Source organism: Choloepus didactylus, chromosome 13, assembly GCF_015220235.1.
Source record: "Choloepus didactylus isolate mChoDid1 chromosome 13, mChoDid1.pri, whole genome shotgun sequence".
Lineage (NCBI taxonomy): Eukaryota > Metazoa > Chordata > Mammalia > Pilosa > Megalonychidae > Choloepus > Choloepus didactylus.
The window spans coordinates 54,542,185-54,559,423 of NC_051319.1; the positions used below are offsets into that span (position 1 = coordinate 54,542,185).

The following is a 17,239-nucleotide window of genomic DNA, read 5'->3' on the forward strand; positions in this document are numbered from 1 at the left end:
GGGGAGAACAATTATTCTATTTTTCTGGAGTAGTTCAAAAGCAATTTTGAGAGGCAACTTACATATATTTCAAAGCAATATGAGAATAATTACCAAATAATGCATTAACATGTGTAAGATACTTGAGGGACTATAGAAGGAATGGGTCCAGTAGCAAGAAGCTATATGAAAGGGGGTTAAGACTCTAATTAGGTTTTAAAAGCAGTGGACATAGATTGATGATGATAACCTTTACTTATCACCAGATCCTGGTGGATGATTCTAGGGTTTTGGTCTTCTGTAGACAAAGCTCTTGTCTAAATCACAAACACAAAGCTCCATCAAATGGAAATCATTCTTCTTTATAGTTGAGGTTTCTGTAGCTCCCCCCAATACTGACTTTAATCTGTCGGTACTTACCACTTTCCCTTTCCCCCTTCCATGGCTGATTTCCCCCTTTTCATATCATCACATTCACATTTAATTCATGTATGGTCCCCTCTTGCAGGTCCGTGGAGTGCTATTACTTATTCATGGGTCTCTTTTACTAGGCTCAGCAGAGTGGGTGGCTGCTTCATAACAATCATGCAAGGCTGAAATTATTTTTATTTTTTGTAGATGAATAAACTGAGGTTTAGAGAGGTTAAGGGACTTGCTGAAAATCACTCAGCTAGTAAGTAATCAAGCCAGAAAGTAAATCCAGGCTTCTCGATCTCCAAAATGTGTGTGTTTCCTGTGAGTCACACTACCCGATATTCTGAGCAGTTGGTTGATATTTAAAAGCATGAACAAAAGCTACCCACCCAGAAATAACTCCACCACTCATATTAGAGATGAAATCCTTTTGAATTGTTGGCTGCTCTCCCCATGAAGTATTTAAGTTAATAATTATTCATTATTTTTATAGCTCTTTACAAAGCACTTTGATGTTTGTACATTAGGCAAACTGTCAGCTGCTCAAATAACAGAAAACTCAACCAGCAGTGGCTTAAACAAATAGGTTAAATGGCTCCTGGCTTACTGACTTAAGATGTCAGGGATGACATTACTGTGATTCTTTTTGCCCTTTCCCTCATGGTCACAAGATGACTACTCCAAATCCAGGCATCACCTCTCCAGGCTAGAGGAAGGGAAGAAAGAGGGCTATTCTCTTTTATGCAAAAGAGCAAAGACTTTCCAGAGAAACCCTCCAGCAACTTTTTGTTTATGACTTCAGGCTTGAACCAGGTGCAAATGAGTCTGGGAAAGTGAATAATGCATTTTTAATCTCTCTGATGGAGGTGTGCAAGAGAGAAGAGGGATGGGAATGGTGTTGGGCAAGCCAACTGACAATTTTGATCACAAAATTTGATGTGTTCGTTTGGTCACTACAATGGCTTTCAGAGACAGCAAATAGCATTATCTCCATTTTATAGATGATGGAACTAAGGTCCCTAAAGTTTAAATAACTCCTCAAGGTTGTTTATAACAAGTTAGTACTATATCTAGGTGCTGAACCTTGGTCTTCTGCATTCCAATGCAAGGTCTTTCCTTTACACTCTTCTCCCAGGGAGGAGTAGCACATTTGGTGGCTAATGTTTTACTCTACTAGTTCTCAAATCCTGCTTCTTAGAGTCAGAAAAATCTCAGGCTGCATGAGTGTACAGGGCTGCTGGAATTTACAAGACGCTCCAAAAGAGGGGGAAAGGGCTCAGGAAGGGTGGTGAGGGAACGACAAACATCAGCTTTACTTGTTTCTACACAGTTGTGTTTGAGACTGGTGAATGCTGAATGCAGCTTTTCTATTTTTCCCTCCTGCTATTCTGGGCTGAGAGTCTTAGAGGAAATCTCAGTGAGACCAAGAAAGAAAGAAAAGTCTTCTTTCTACCTCTGTTTGTCTTTTTTCGTTGTTTGTTTTTGTTTTTGTTTTTTTTGTGTGTGTTTTTAATAAATATTCAATAAATATTCAACAAAAATTTATTGAGCACTTCCTTTGTCACACATTGGCTTAGGTCCTGGGGTATTATTGATGACTAAAAAGAAACATAGTCCTTGCCTTCCTGAGTACTTTATTTTTTCCTTTTTTGACTTTCTAAGTGCAATCTAACAAGCAGTTAGCAAATTTCAAAGAATATTATAGGTTACAGTTCCACAGTTTCAGTTATTTCCTTAATGTGAAATATAACATATATACAAAAAGGTAATATCTTTCAAAGTATGATTTAACAAGTGGTTATACAGAAAATTTCCAAAGTTGTTATGAGTTATAGTACCACAGTTTCAGTTATTTCCTTATTGTGAAATATAACATAGAAATAAAAATGTGATAGCTTTCAAATTACAATATAGCAAGTAGCTATAGAACAAATTTCAAAAGATGCTATGGGTTACAGTTCCACCATTTCAATTCTTTCCTTCTAGCTATTCTAATACCCTAGCAACTAAGAAAAAGAAAATTATATAAGGATTCAGTATTCCTAATCCTTTGTTAAATTCCATCTTTTCTGTTGCTGCCCCTTCCTCTAGTTTAATCACTTTCCGATCTTCAGGGATATCTAAGCAGTGACCACCCTAACTTGTTCATGTGGAAAAGGGGTATCAACTTTATGAGCAAAGGGGCACATCTAGTTGATGTTCTTGAAGAAGCTATTGCCTCTGGGTTTTGGGACTTAGCTGGCATAGGAGTTCCCTGAGGGATTTAGGTTTCTGAAGAATAAATTTAGTGAGTGAAACTTTTATAAAGTCTCAGATAGGGATCCAGGTATTCTTGAAGGTTTTTGGGACTACTGTTGACTTGGGCTTATCATACTGTGGTCATTTGGCATATCTAGGTGAAGTTGCATAGAAGTAACCTCTAGAACAGCCTCTTGACTCTGTTTGAATTCTCTCAGCCACTGAAAGCTTATTTTGTTGCCTTTCTTTTCCCCTTTTGGTCAAAAAGTCATTCTCAGTCCCTTGATGCCAAAATCAGGGTCATTCCTGGAATCTGTGTCCCACGTCGCCAGGAAGACTAATTCATCTGGGGGGCTCCTGTCCCATGTCAGGGAGAGGGTGATGAATTTATTTGCAGAGTTAGGCTTAGAGAGAGAAAGTCCACATTTGAGCAACTAAAGAGGTTCTCTGGAGGTGATTCCTAGGCATAATCATCGGTGGCCTAGCCTTTCCTTTACAACCATAAGTTTCACCCAACAAGCTTGAATTACAAAGTAGTGGGTTGCTAAGTTCACATAGCATATGCTATGTCCACGATAATCCAACCATATCTCACATTATCATCACTTAGTTATACAATCCTCATCACTCTCCATTTTAAACAATTCTCATGACCCAAAATATCTCTTAGCCCTTGTCAGCCCTTAATTATTTGTCCCTATTATTTGTGTAGTACTAGTAGGGTATTCCTAGTAATTATAGTCCCTAGTATGCAACATAGATTTTTCCCTTAGACCCTTCTGTTGTCAGCTCTCTGTGCTAGTGTCATACCTTAGAAGTATATCATGCAAGCACCCATCTATAATTGTGTTGCTGATCTGTGGGAAACATGCCTTTAAACAACCCCTTTCAATCCCATTCACCTTCAATACAGCTCTGATGCTTATAATCCCATTAAAAAACAATCGTCACCCCTATCCATTACCATACTTTTGAATTCACCATCTTGAACATATCTGAACATATTTGGTTATCATTCTCCCTCACTGACTACTGTCTATCACCAGGTCCCCAATATTCTGTATTATAAGGCAATGATTTTACATTGTTCAGAGAGTTCATAGAAGTGGTAATATACAGTCCTTCCTTTTTTGTCTGACTTATTTTACTCAGCATTATATCTTCAAGGTTCATCCGTGTTGCTACATGTTTCAGGACCTTGTTCCATCTTACTGCTGCATAGTAGTCCATTGTATGTATGTATATACCACATTTTGTTTATCCATTTGTCTGTTGAAGGACACTTGGATTGTTTCCATTTCTTGGCGATTATGAACAGTGCTGCTGTGAACACTGGTGTACATATGTCTGTTCGTATCACTGCTTTCAAATCTTCTGCGTATAATGAGAAATGGAATTGCTGGATCGTAGGGTAATTCAACATGTAGTTTTCTGAGAAACCACTGAACTGTCTTCCACAGCAACTGTACCATTATACATTTCCACCAGCAATGAATAAGAGTTCTAATTTCTCCACATCCTTTCCAGCATTTGTATTTTCCTGTTTGTTTAATGGCAGCCATTCTTATTGGTGTGAGATGGTATCTCATTGTGGTTTTCTGTTTGTCTTTTGACCTGATCTTTGACTAGCCAATTGTGATCTAACATCCTTGGACCACAGCACTTTAATAAAGCAAAACCTCCTTGTTTGCCTTGCCTCTGTAGTGGCTTTTCCACTCTATTACATCTAAAAGTTAGTCAAAGGAAGCAACTTCTTTTGGGGATAAATGTATTTCTGCACATTTTCATTTTGGGCCATTGTCTCTCAAATATTCCAAAACTAAACATGAAGTTCATAGTAATGACTTGTGTGAGGATTCCAGGCAGCCACTGTGGAAGGGAGGGATAGGGCCTGGCTACTGTTATTTTATGATGCTGCCTCTCCTGGCCCACCTTTGTATTTTCTCAGCATCTTCTTCAATTCTCTCTTATGGCACTTATCCCATGGCACTGAAATTCCTTATTTATATTTCTCTTCCTCATCAAACACTAAGAGGCTTTTAAATCTTTGTATCCATAAACCTTACATATAGAAGCATTCAATAACTGCATGGAAAAAAAGATTTTGATTTTATTGAATATTTAGTTTGAAGTTTAACCAAGAAATCTTATTTATTTTTGTTTTTGCTGTTGAAAACAGTTATGCAATGCAATAGTTCAATGTTTTGCCTTTGTAGGCACAATATTTTAGATATAAATTGGATTCAATATGTTTAGTTCTGTAGGTTGTCATTCTAAACATCAGTTATTGCTTTCTAGTTTGTAGTTTTGCACACGTAGACTAAGGGGTGTATTTCAATATCTAATAACCTCATTCATTCTCATTCTTCCCTCCTCTCTTTTGAAAAAGTCATTCTCCCTAGTTTCTATTATTAATTAACTTATATTTATCTATTCACAGGGTGCCAAAATAAGCAGTGTTAAAGATTATATAGTTAGAAGTGTCCCTTTTGTTTCTGGTCCCCACCCACTCAGTTCACCTGCCCTAAACAACTCATATCATTGATTTTGGGAGTACCCTTCCAGAGGCATATTATGTACATACAAATACACATATCTCTTTTCCCCCTTTTAGAAAATACACGGATAGGAGATAGTATACACACTGTTCTGTTCTTTGCTTTTTTTTTTTTAGCTCAGTATGTATACTAGAGATCTTTGTTTGACAGTACATCAGTTTTATTTGATGGCCTTGTATTCCATTTTCTGGGCATCAATAATTTATTTAACCCATTCAGATTATTTCCAGTCTTTTGCTAATGTACAGGCAGTGCTGCAACAAATAACCATATATGTACAATATAGATCACACATGTGAATATATCTATATGACAAGTTTCTTTCTAATCAGTGGAATTGCATGACCAAAGAGCATGTGTATTTTTAACAAGATCAGTTGCCCTCAGGGGCTGTACTGATTTACAACCCCACCAACAATATATGAGAGTACTTATTTCTCCACACCTTCAACAGTATAGTATGCTATAAAACTTTTAGGTCTTTTTCAGTCTGACTGGTGAAAAAAAAATCACATTTTCCATTATGAATGAGGTTGAGCATCTTTTTTTAGGTTTAAGAGACATTTTAATTTCCTTTTCTGTGACCAGCTGTTTCTATACTTTGCTCAGTTTTCTATTAGACTGTTTCCTTCTTAAGAACTTTTCTATATTAGGGAAATTGGTCCTTTGTGATGAGTTGTGAATGTTTTTCCATAGCATTTTTTTTTTCTTTGCTCCTTACCGTGGTTTTGACCACATGCAGAAAACAAAAGTTCAATATAGTCAAACATATCAATGTTTTCTTTTAAGGCTCAGTGGCTTGTGTAAGAGTTAGAAGACCTAATTTTCTCTGAGGTTACAGAATAATTCTGACATGACTTCTTCCAATTTTCTAATAGTTTCATTTTCATATCTAAATCTTTGATGCACTAACTCTTATTCTATTGGATCTGAGGTAAAGTTTCAAATTAATTTTTCTCCGGATGGCTACTTAGCTGTCCCCAAATCATTTTGCAATAAACTGTATTTGCCCCACTGATTTGAAAATCTACCCTTATAATATTAGGAAATTCCCAGTGTATTTGAGTCAATTTTGGACCTTGTGTTCTGTTCCATTGTCCTCTCATTCATATGCCAGTACCTCATGGCTTTAATTATTAATTTAAGATCTATTGCTGCTACTTCTCCTTCCGTATTCTTCTTTTTCAAAGTTTTCCTGGCTATTCTATTTATACATACTTTCTTAGCAAACATGTGGCTAAAATTACTTTTTTCAGTATGTATTTTTTAAGCAATAGTTTTATGCTGAGCACTGCTCTGGATCCTTTTCTGGAAAGGAAATGCAAGATGTGTAAGACACTGTCCTGGGCCTGAGCTGACTGGGCAGAGGCCCCTGTACCAGCAAGTGATCTGACCATGCAGCAGGCTCCGTCACTAGACTCCAGACCCTATTCCTGCGTGTGGTTCTCACTGACAATCAGTCTTGGACAAGAAGCTTGAAATATATTGTAATTTGGGTAATTGAGTGAATAGAAAACAGTTGCACTGGGAAATAATATATTCTGTGTTATGCCTGTAAGTTATTTTAGACCTCTGGTAAAGACCATTTAACCACAACTCTAAAATTAAAGTAGGTTAAACTGTCATATTTCCACCCTAAAATATTTCTTCTTCTGGCAACATCACAGTAAAAAATGAATATAAAGATGTTTTAATATCATAATTTTGATTACTCTAACTTCCCTAGGAGTGAGCTTGAAACAGATCATATATATGCTATTGATTTTACAGAATGTAATGGGAATATTTTTACAGCTGGGTTTTAATAACTTAACATTAAATGACTTCTTGAATAATTGTGAAGTTTAGAATGTTTTTCTTGTCTATATGTAATATTGATTGTATTAAAATACCTCTAAAATTGGTAAATATTATTTCGTTTGTAACTGACAACCCTAGCCCTTGACTTCTAGGACAACACACACTCTTTCTTTTCTTCTTCCTTCCTGGGCTGCTGCATTTCAGTTTCCTCTGATGGCTTGACTTTCCAACTGCCCTCTATGTTTGGAGTTCCTCAAGACTTGGCCTGAGTCCTGTCCTGTTCCCTTCACTTTCTCTAATTTTTCCTTTGAGCTCATAAAAGCACGTAAATACCTATGTATTCCAAATTTATTCCGATAGTCCAGACTGTTTCTCTGAATGACTCGCATCTAATACTGCCCATTTGGCATCTATACTCAGATATCATTGGCCAAAATATAACTTCTAATTTCTTCCCTTTCCCTCTCTACCTGTTGTACTTACGAAATGGTAGCCCTGTGCACTGTGTTTTTCAAGAAAAAACCCAATGATACTTTTTGTTTTATTGCTTCCCCACTCAAACTATAAGCAAGGTCTATTACTCCAAATTATAACTCAGTTGCATCCCATCTCCATCTCCATGGCACTCCCTGGTCCAGGTCATGGAGATACCACAACCAATCAATCAATCAGTTGCAATAGAGCTTCCTGACTTGCATCTCCCTTCACAACTGTCTCTCTCTACTCAACTCTACCCATAGCAGTGAATGAGCCTCTTGTGCTGTAAGTCAAGTCACATCATTCCTCTGCCTAATAAGCTTCACTTGGTTCCATTGCACTTGGAATGAAATCCTGTTTTGATACCATGGCCAACAAGGTACATACATCTGACCTCTATTTGCCTCTTCAAACTCATTTCCTTGTACTCTGCTCTTGATCGTTAAGCTTCACACACTCTGCTGTTCTTCACTTTCCTGAAATATGCTAAATTTTTTATAAGACCCAGGGCCTTTACATGTGCTATTTCCTTTGCCTAGCATATTCTTCTCCTGCGTGTTTACATGACTGACTTTTTCTTTATCCAGGTCTTGCCTTAAATAGCACTTCTCCAGAGGTCTTCCCTAATGATCACATCTGCTCTCACCTCCAGTTTATTCTCTATTTCATTCCTTGTTTGTTTCCTTCATAGCAATGTCCACAAGAGACTTAGTTACTTTATTAAATGTGCTTTTTAAGTCTGCTCACTTGGCTTTTGATCCATGGGGAAGACCCTCTGTCTACTGTAAACCCTATTACATGGCTAGTATGTAGCATAGTGCCTAGCACATAGTAAGTATCTCGTACACTGGATATTTATTAAATAAATGAATGAATGAGCAACAATCATGGGTAAGGATAATGTGGCAGGTAGAAGGAAACATTTCTTCCTTAATTTTAGTATGGAAATATGTACTATGAAGAAACGAAACAACAGCAAAAAATCATTTCAGGTATTAAGACACTCTTGATAGTAAAAAGCACCTATGCAATGGAAAGTTACTCTGTAATGATAAGTTACTGAAGAATAATGTTTTGGGACCTCCTATGGCATTGTAAAGTTAATCTGTTACAATGACTTAGCATTTAGTAGGAAGTACTCTCTATAAATTTGAGAAATGTCTTAGATTTGATTTGCATCATGCTTTAGTATTCTTATCTTCCATGAGTATATTTACTTAACATTAGCATCTATCCAGTAATTATGATAGTTGGTATTTAATGGGAAATAATAAGGCAGCTTCTTTAACCAGCATTTATTATCCTCTGCTAGGTAGACATAATCCCTGTCCTCAAGGAGCCTCGTAGGCAAGTAGGGATGACTCTTACAAAGAAATCATCAGTGTCCTCTGTGGTGGGAAAAAAGGAAGGAATTTTAAGATTTAAGTGGAGCATGGACATTGTTTTAAAGGAGGTAACTGGAGTTTGGACTTGAAGGAATAAGAATTTTCCAGGTGAACAGATTTTCTAGGACATAGGATCAAAATGTATAAAAATACAGAAGCATGATTAGAGTCGTATGCATGTTCTGATGTTCTGCAACCATGGGGAAATGAGGGGTAGGGATTAGGTAAAAGGCAGTGAGGCTGGAGAAATAGGCAAAACCAGAGTACAAAATGCTTTCTGTGCTGCAGATGTAGATTAGACTTTACCCATCAGGCAGTGTATGCTTCAAATGGTTTTAATCTTGACAGAAATGGGATTATGCAATTTACATTTTACAAAGGTCATTGGAGAAAGGAAGGAGCATAGCTTGGAAAAGGAGGAATCTTTTAGTGGAGATTGATGACTTGGATGTGATCACCCAGGAGGGGTAAATAGAGTGAGAGAAGAGAGTCAGAGATGGAGTCCAGTAGAGCATGGGCACTTAGGTGTGGGAAAAGGAAGAAGTGTTCTATAGAGGACACTGAGGTGGATCTTTCGAGAGGCAGCAGATGCAAAAGGCAATGTGTCACAGAAACAAAGTAAAGTGATATTATTTTGAAAGGAAGGAGTGATCAATGTCAGACAGATCAATTAAGATAAAAATTAAGACAGTAGGATTGGATTTCATAATCAAGATATCTTTAGTAATGTTGGCAGGAGTAATGTTGGGATGATGGTGGGGGCAGAAGACAGACAGATGGGACTTGTTCGAGGATGAGAGAAAAGTTTGGAAATGAACACAACCTAGGGCAGGCATAGAGCCAAAGGAGGTTTTCATTTGCTTGTGTTGTCTTGTTTTTAATAAATGGTAGAGATTTGAACTTGTTTTTGTGCTCTTCTAAGAGGGAAAAGGCATAGGAGCTAGGCTCTGAATGCAAGAGAAGTGGATTTTGGTGTAACATTACCTTTAGACAGGTGGAACCACAAAAGGTATTCGTACAAAAGGGAAGCAAAATAGGAGGAAAGGAGCCAGATGTAGATACGTTTGTGACTGAAGTATGAAGTAGAGAGTATTTTCTCTGATACTAGGGTAGGATAGGGGGATTACATGCTAAGAGAGAGGGTAACAAAGATGGCCCTTGAAGAGAAAGATGATTGTTCAGAGCAGATGCTGTGCGGGAGGCAGTGTGACACTGACGGTTCAGTTGAGTTGAGTCCACCTGCTGCAGCCTGGGCATCCAGTCCCAGATTGGGGGTTTGCTGGACTTGCCCACCAGAAGGAATAGGGACGCGGCTGCTGAGCAAGATGATGAGTTAATAGTGGAAGAGATAGTGAGGGACATGAGCAGAGGGGGGCAATGAAAGGGGGCCTGAAAGGAGAAGGTGGAGGGCTGGTAGAGTTGAGTGAGGTTAGAGGAGTCAGTGCACTGTGAGTTAAGGAAGGAGGGCCTGTCCTGAACAGACAGGAGAGGGTTTGTACGTAGTATACCAGTATTACATATCCAAACTGGCATTTATTTCCCTGTTACCTGAGAAGACACTTATTTCGCATTTATGCTTCTGTTGCCCAGAATGGTGTAGACAACACCTCTCTTGACACTGTGCTTAGAAGCTGCAGCACGGCTTTTGACTATCTGGAGTTGTTGGTGATTCTTAGCCCTTTTGGGGGTGAATTTGATTTTTTTGCAAACTGCCAAGTCATTTAGAGCCAGGTTTGGTGAAGAAAGAAGAAAGATCAAGCTAGGTAAGACCATTTTTGGTAGAAGCTGAAATGTGAATTTAAGTAATAGTGCTGCTTTTTCTTATGTGATTTACCAGCCCTGATAGCATTTTCCAGATAGAACAATGATAACAATGATAGCATCTTTGGAAGGAATGTAGTTTCTCAAAGTAACTGGTTTGAGGGACACACATTTTGGACATAAAAGTTTTAATAGATTTTAGGTCACATTCCTTTAGTGTTATACAGTGTTTAGAAAACACCCACTAATAAAAACTCTAGAAGGCTTCTATCATAATATGTACAAAACATTTTGTATGTCCTCACTGTTGAAATCCTTTGTTCCAAGGTGATGTTAGAAGTGGTGAGACTGAACAAGAATATTTCTATAGTCAACTTTGCCTACTTTGTTTATGATATGTTTCTTTACTTGTAAACTGGAAAATATAGTTTCTGCTGTCGATGAGCATTTATCAAACATTTTGACGTCCCTAGATGAAAGGTTATGAAGAAGGCATACCTAAAGCCATTATGTTGTAGTAATTTAATTTGCCCAAACTTTGATATGGTTTTGATGAGAGATTCTGATGATCTCCAACTCCGTGAAGTGCCAGAAAGAAGTGGCACTTTTGTCATCAAATCCCTATCCTTGCAAAGTAACACTGATGGCAGTTGACCACTTTGAATAACAGTGTGTGAAGTAGCTAAGAACTATGGAATAATTAACCTGAAATGGGAATTTGTAACTCTCTAAATGCTGAGAAAATTACTTTCTGATTCCAGAACAGCAGAGTACATCAAGTCCCACGATAAGGAAAACCTGTTCTGCCAATCTCTGTTGCCCCTTGTGATACACTTAACCTGAGAAAGCACAGTTTTCTTGAGGTTGCTTTCATCTCATCCTTTCTACTTAAGTTGGCTACTTAACAAAAGGCAAAAAATAGCAGTATTCTCAGTGGAGGAGGGCTGTTGGCGTTTTGGGCAGACAGGTGTCCCTTGAGTATGGGACGCTCCCAGCATTGTAGAATAGTTGCCATTTCTGGCCCTAAATGTCAGCAGCCCCCACAAGGTACTGTGGCAGTCTGAAATGCCACCCTACTTTTTCAGATGCCTCTGGACTTGTTCATAGAAAAAGCCAGGAAAGAGAGGAGACATTCTTTTCTGTCCCTTGCACTCTTTTTGTTTTTATTTTCTCTCCTACTTTTTTTTTTCTTTTTTTGGTTCTCTTTGGTTGTGGGGTGAGGAATGAAAAACATAGGAAAAAGGATCTTTACTGAAGAAAGAAGGACTGAAAACAAATTAATAATTCCAGGGAAGGCTAAGGGAGGGAAAAGAGATAAGAAATAGACTAGTAGTGGGGAATCGAGAAGAAATATTTCTGCCAGATTCATCTGTGGTTTCTTGTGATTTTCTCTGAAGCCAGAATAAGATTTCCTGTAAGAACGCTCACGTGTTGTTGCATTGTAGGGTGTAACTGATTGCAGAGGCACTCAAAATAGATTTCACTGAAAATATAGTGAGAATGTGTAAGGGTTTAAATCTAGACCCATAAAGCAGGGAATAACATTTTAAAGCAAGCCCATCTTTGGCTTCATTTAAGGGGGGGGGGGGTTCATTTCTTATAAACTTGAGCCCCTTATTTTAAAACGGTGTTACATGATTGTCCAGGAGCATGGACTCCAAAATAATTTCAGCTCCTGTGTAGCAAATTTTTAATTTTAATTTTTACAAAATGAAATTCTCCATTTGTGCCAATACAATTTTCTAAAAATAGTGTACCTGGCTAGCATTTAGAAGTTACAACCTTTAGCTTGCCATGATTGCTAAAAGTCATCTGTTATGTGTTTTAAAAATCTGCTCTAACACTTGTGGACCATTCATGCCATACTGAAGCTGATTTTCTACTTTATTTTTTCAGTTGTTCATGGTGGACAATGGAGCAGATGACTGGAGAATAGCCATGACTTATGAGCGTATTTTCTTCATCTGCTTGGAAATACTGGTGTGTGCTATTCATCCCATACCAGGGAATTATACATTCACATGGACGGCCCGGCTTGCCTTCTCCTATGCCCCATCCACAACCACCGCTGATGTGGATATTATTTTATCCATACCGATGTTCTTAAGACTCTATCTGATTGCCAGAGTCATGCTTTTGCATAGCAAACTTTTCACCGATGCCTCCTCTAGAAGCATTGGAGCACTTAATAAGATAAACTTCAATACACGTTTTGTTATGAAGACTTTAATGACTATATGCCCAGGAACTGTACTCTTGGTTTTTAGTATCTCATTATGGATAATTGCCGCATGGACTGTCCGAGCCTGTGAAAGGTAAGTTTGTTTCTTTTCCTGTGAACATAATTTGCCATATGGTGTCCACAAGAATGGGGGGAAAAACACATTTTAGACTTCAGGCGTATGGTGCTCCCTCTTGAAAATTTTGGTTTATCCAGCGGACTTCTTTAAATGACTGTGACAAAACTTTTCTTCAGATTTGTGCAGAGAGCAATGCTTTCATGATTGTGTATTTTTCTTTCTAATTGGATCAGTCTTCCATAGAGGGCTCTTTATAATCTGTGTCAGAATCTGGAGATCTAGAAATTGTACGGAAGGCTCCCATTGGAAATGCTAGTTAATGGTAACACTGAGTCATTTTGGTGCCTCATTGGTGATAAGCATTGATTTTTGTTGAGACAGAAATCCAGTGGAAAAGTGGTGACATGAGATGAATGTTAGGGAATATCTGATTGGTTTGTTGATTTTACCAACTATCCATAATAGTTTTCATATGATTATCTGCCAAGGTAGTTTATAGGTGTACAAATTAGGTCTTATTAAACTCTCAACCATTAGTGAGAAGAGGCAGTGTGTATTTGTTTTATTGTCTTTCAGTTCTGATGGTCTAGTGGTAGACACATAATCTCAGGATTTAGAAGTTGATTATTGAGTCTGAATTAATCAGTTATAACATCAGTAATGTTAGCATTGCTATTTAACAAAAAATAGATTTATGACATAAACAGGAGAAACTGTATCATAATAAGGTATGAACAAACCTCACAATGAACTTGGTTAAGAACGTTCAAGTTGGAATTAGCAGTAAAGAGGTAAGAGAGATTTAGAAGTTTCTAGGACTGTTGAATGTTCAGATGTTTGTCTTTGTAGTAACCATTTTTTATATAATTTAGTTTTCTAAAATTAAAGTTATCCATACACATAGTTGAAAGAAAAAAAAATTGCAAACCCATACCCTCCCCACTCCATTCCTGCTCTCCAAAAGCAGTCATTAAAAATTATTTTTACTTGTTTCTTTGGTAATTGCTTATCATATTCCCAAATGAGATTGCTCATATTGCTACATCTAGAATTTTAAGTTTTTAAATGATCTTTTGACCTCCCACTATGGAAGTTGAGGTTTTAGGTTTTTCTCACAAATGCCCTCCTCTTTCTCAGCTCTACTCCCCCAAAATAACTTCCATCTCTCCATCTTCCCAATAAGTTATATAAGCACTAATAATATATAGTCAGCATTTAAATTATTATGACTATGCAAACAGTATTTGTAATGGAACAATACAGCATATTATGATAATTTTACTTTTCCTGGACATCTTTTTATTTTCTCTGGAATTGTTTCATTTTCTTATTTTCTTAATTTTCCTAATTTTCATTTGCTTAATTTTCTATGCTCTTCCCACTAAATTATCTGCAAATTCAATCACATCATTCTATTATTTCATACATGTACTATTTTAACTCTCTGGAGATGTTAATGTTACTTTTTGAAATTTTTTCTCTGTGCATATTTTTGTCACCCCAAAGATGCATTTTTCTGTTTGTTTTGGCTTCTGTTTTAGAGACTTTCTTTAAATGTTAATTTTATCTTCCAAACTTTTAATGTACTCAAATATATTTGCAGTCTATCAATTTCATCTTCTTGAACAAATGATTCTTAATAATTTCTGACCAGCTTCTCTGTCATCATGGGGATTTGCCTTTCATTTCTCATATGCTGAATGTCCTTTTTCTTGGACCCTGTTTCTGTCTCTTCTTTGTTACGTCCTTCTGGCAGAATCATCTTCCAGTAGCTTCTAAGACGTGGTAGTGTGAGAGAGAGATTTTTGAGATCTTGCATAGATGGAAAAGTCTTTATTCTTCTCTCATAGTTAATCAATAATCTGACTGGTATAAAACTCTAAATTGGAAATCACTTTCCCTTAGAAAATTGAAGGCTCCATGGGCCTCTGGTTTTCAGGAGCCAGGAGTCTTACGCCATTCTCATTTTTGATCCTTGTGTTCTGGGAGCTTTTGAGATCTGTATTCTGTAATTGCACAAGGATGTTTCTTGGTGTGAATCTATTTTAATCTATTGTGCCAAGAATTTAGTGAGCCCTATCAATCTTGAGATTCATGTCCTGCAGTTTTTGAAAATTTTCTTAAATTATTTAATAATTTTCTTTCCTTTTTTTAAAATGTAGATATTTGCTCTCCTATATTCTCTACTTTGCTTGTCTTATTTTTTGCATCTCTGGTTTTGCTCTATGTTATGAAAGATAACCTCAATTTTTTCTTCCAAACTTTCTATTGAGATTTTACTGCTATAATACTATTTAATTTCCAATATTAGCCCCCTGAATACTCATATTGTCAACAGCATTATTCTATTATTTCATACATGTACTAAAGAGCTGATTAGAAACTTGTGTGTGTATCTGAGGCTTGTCCAGCTGTGGGCTTCATTAAAGAGTGATTATGATTAGGGTGGGGGGGCAGGGAACACGACTTTTTGGTATCTTTATATTTTCTCTGGAAAATCTAACAGACCCAAGAGAAGGCTTGTCTACTGTCCTTCTGGAAGGGTAGAAGTCTGGTTGACAGCATTCTGGGAATTAGAAGACAGGGGAAAGAAGAGTTCTCAGCAGCTTAACTGTAAACACTGACTTATTTTGCTGGTTTCAGTCGGGAAGCCCTGCGCCCTGCTGGGTTTGGTGCCCTGAAGTCCACAGGCCTTATGTTTTACCCTCTCCAACAATACATTTCCAGACCACTTTCAGGTTGCAGAAGAGCAATTACCCAGCCCCAGAGAGTGGAAAAGGGGCTCTAGGTGTATAACTGCTTTTTCTGTAGTCTTTGAACCTGTCCTCCCATTTAAACCTCGATCATTAGCCCCACTTCCCGAGGAACGGGTGCCAAAAATTCCTGAGTCTTCCGAAAGGGGTGGTTCTCGGTGTTAGTATGGCTGCCTGATCTTTCTCCACTGCTGGTCTAGAATTCAGCTCTCTCAAGTCGGGTAAGTCAGTTGTCACTTGTTAGTCTATTTTCTAGCTTGTTACTCATTCTTGTTGTAGTTATACATTTATGGTCCTTTTGATTTATTATTATTTTTTTTAATATTTATAGTCATTTGCAGGGGGTGGGGGTGAAGACTTAGGCAGCTGAGGCCAGGGTGTTTGTTGAGTCTACCTGCTTTTACTGGAAATGCTGTAGTGACTAGTCTTTAATATAAGTTATCTGAACTGATTTTTAGAAGTATAGAATTTGCTGTTTTAATTTAAGTATACAATTTGCTGTTTTAATGTTTCCTTTTTAAAGAAAGGTATACTCCTTATGATAATGCTTTGTTTCCTAGCAATTCTGATATTTAGAAGCTTCTGATATTTTCTGAAGCAGATGTGCCTGTAAGTTTGAAAAATAAATATGGGACACTTCAGTTGATACACCTATTTAGTTTATAGAGATTACCCTCAAAAAGTATGCAAAACAATGTGACGATAAGGGTAAAGCATAGTTAAAAGTATGTAGCTCCTTATGGGTGGTCTCTAGTGCATCTATTTCCCAAGCGTTAATTAAAATAGCATCAAAATTGTGCACATGTCGTATAGTTATTCTTCTTAGCTATTTAGTGAGCCATTGTTACTGAACACAGAAAACCTCAGGTAAGCTGTGGAAAATCTTAGCAGCCCAAATTATGTGTTTTTTAGCATGTGCAGACTGTTAGAAGATTGGCCATTCCTATTTTTGTATAAAGAAACAATGAAAAGTGAAAATTGTCCATTTCGTATCAAGAATGGTAGTCTGTAGCCAGCAGTTACATAAAGGGAACACATTGGTGGTATAGTGGGGCAGGGAAGGAGGTGTGACGTTAGATTGGGACCCCTGGATTTAGTCCCAGGTCTGCAGTTTTACAGGCCAAAGGACCTGAGACCAACCACTTCACTTTTTTTTTTTTTTTTTTGCCTTGGTTTCTTCCTCTGCAAACTAAATGGCTTGGTAAACTCACCTCTTCCAAAGGTAAAATTTTATGACTGCACAAATATGTAAAAAGAAAGGGAAAAAAAGTATTAACTAGAATTTTTTTAGTACAAGATTTTCCATATTTGTTTTTTTACCTTATTCCCCATTTTATGGCACTAAATCTCCAGATTGTGATTGTAAGATACAAATATGTGAGAAGAGAACTTGTTCTGTTTTTCATAAAGGTACAGTTTTGAACATGATGTCCCTGGCATCTTCTACTTCCTTGGATGTTTATTTTCTGACTTGTTTCTTTCATTTTGTCAAGTTTATGATACTTAATACAACACAACTCTATTTTTTTGGTTTGGGGTTTGCATTTGAAAGATGCTCACCTGTCTGTCTTTAT

At 37.2% G+C, this 17,239-nt stretch overlaps 1 protein-coding gene across 1 annotated transcript in view; it reads left to right on the top strand.

Moving 5' to 3' along the window:
* KCNN2 (potassium calcium-activated channel subfamily N member 2) overlaps positions 1 to 17,239 on the top strand; it is a 152,649-nt gene that overhangs the window by 26,980 nt on the left and 108,430 nt on the right. The window contains 1 exon segment of the mRNA XM_037801647.1: positions 12,509 to 12,927. Within this exon segment, the coding sequence (XP_037657575.1) occupies positions 12,509 to 12,927 (419 nt within the window).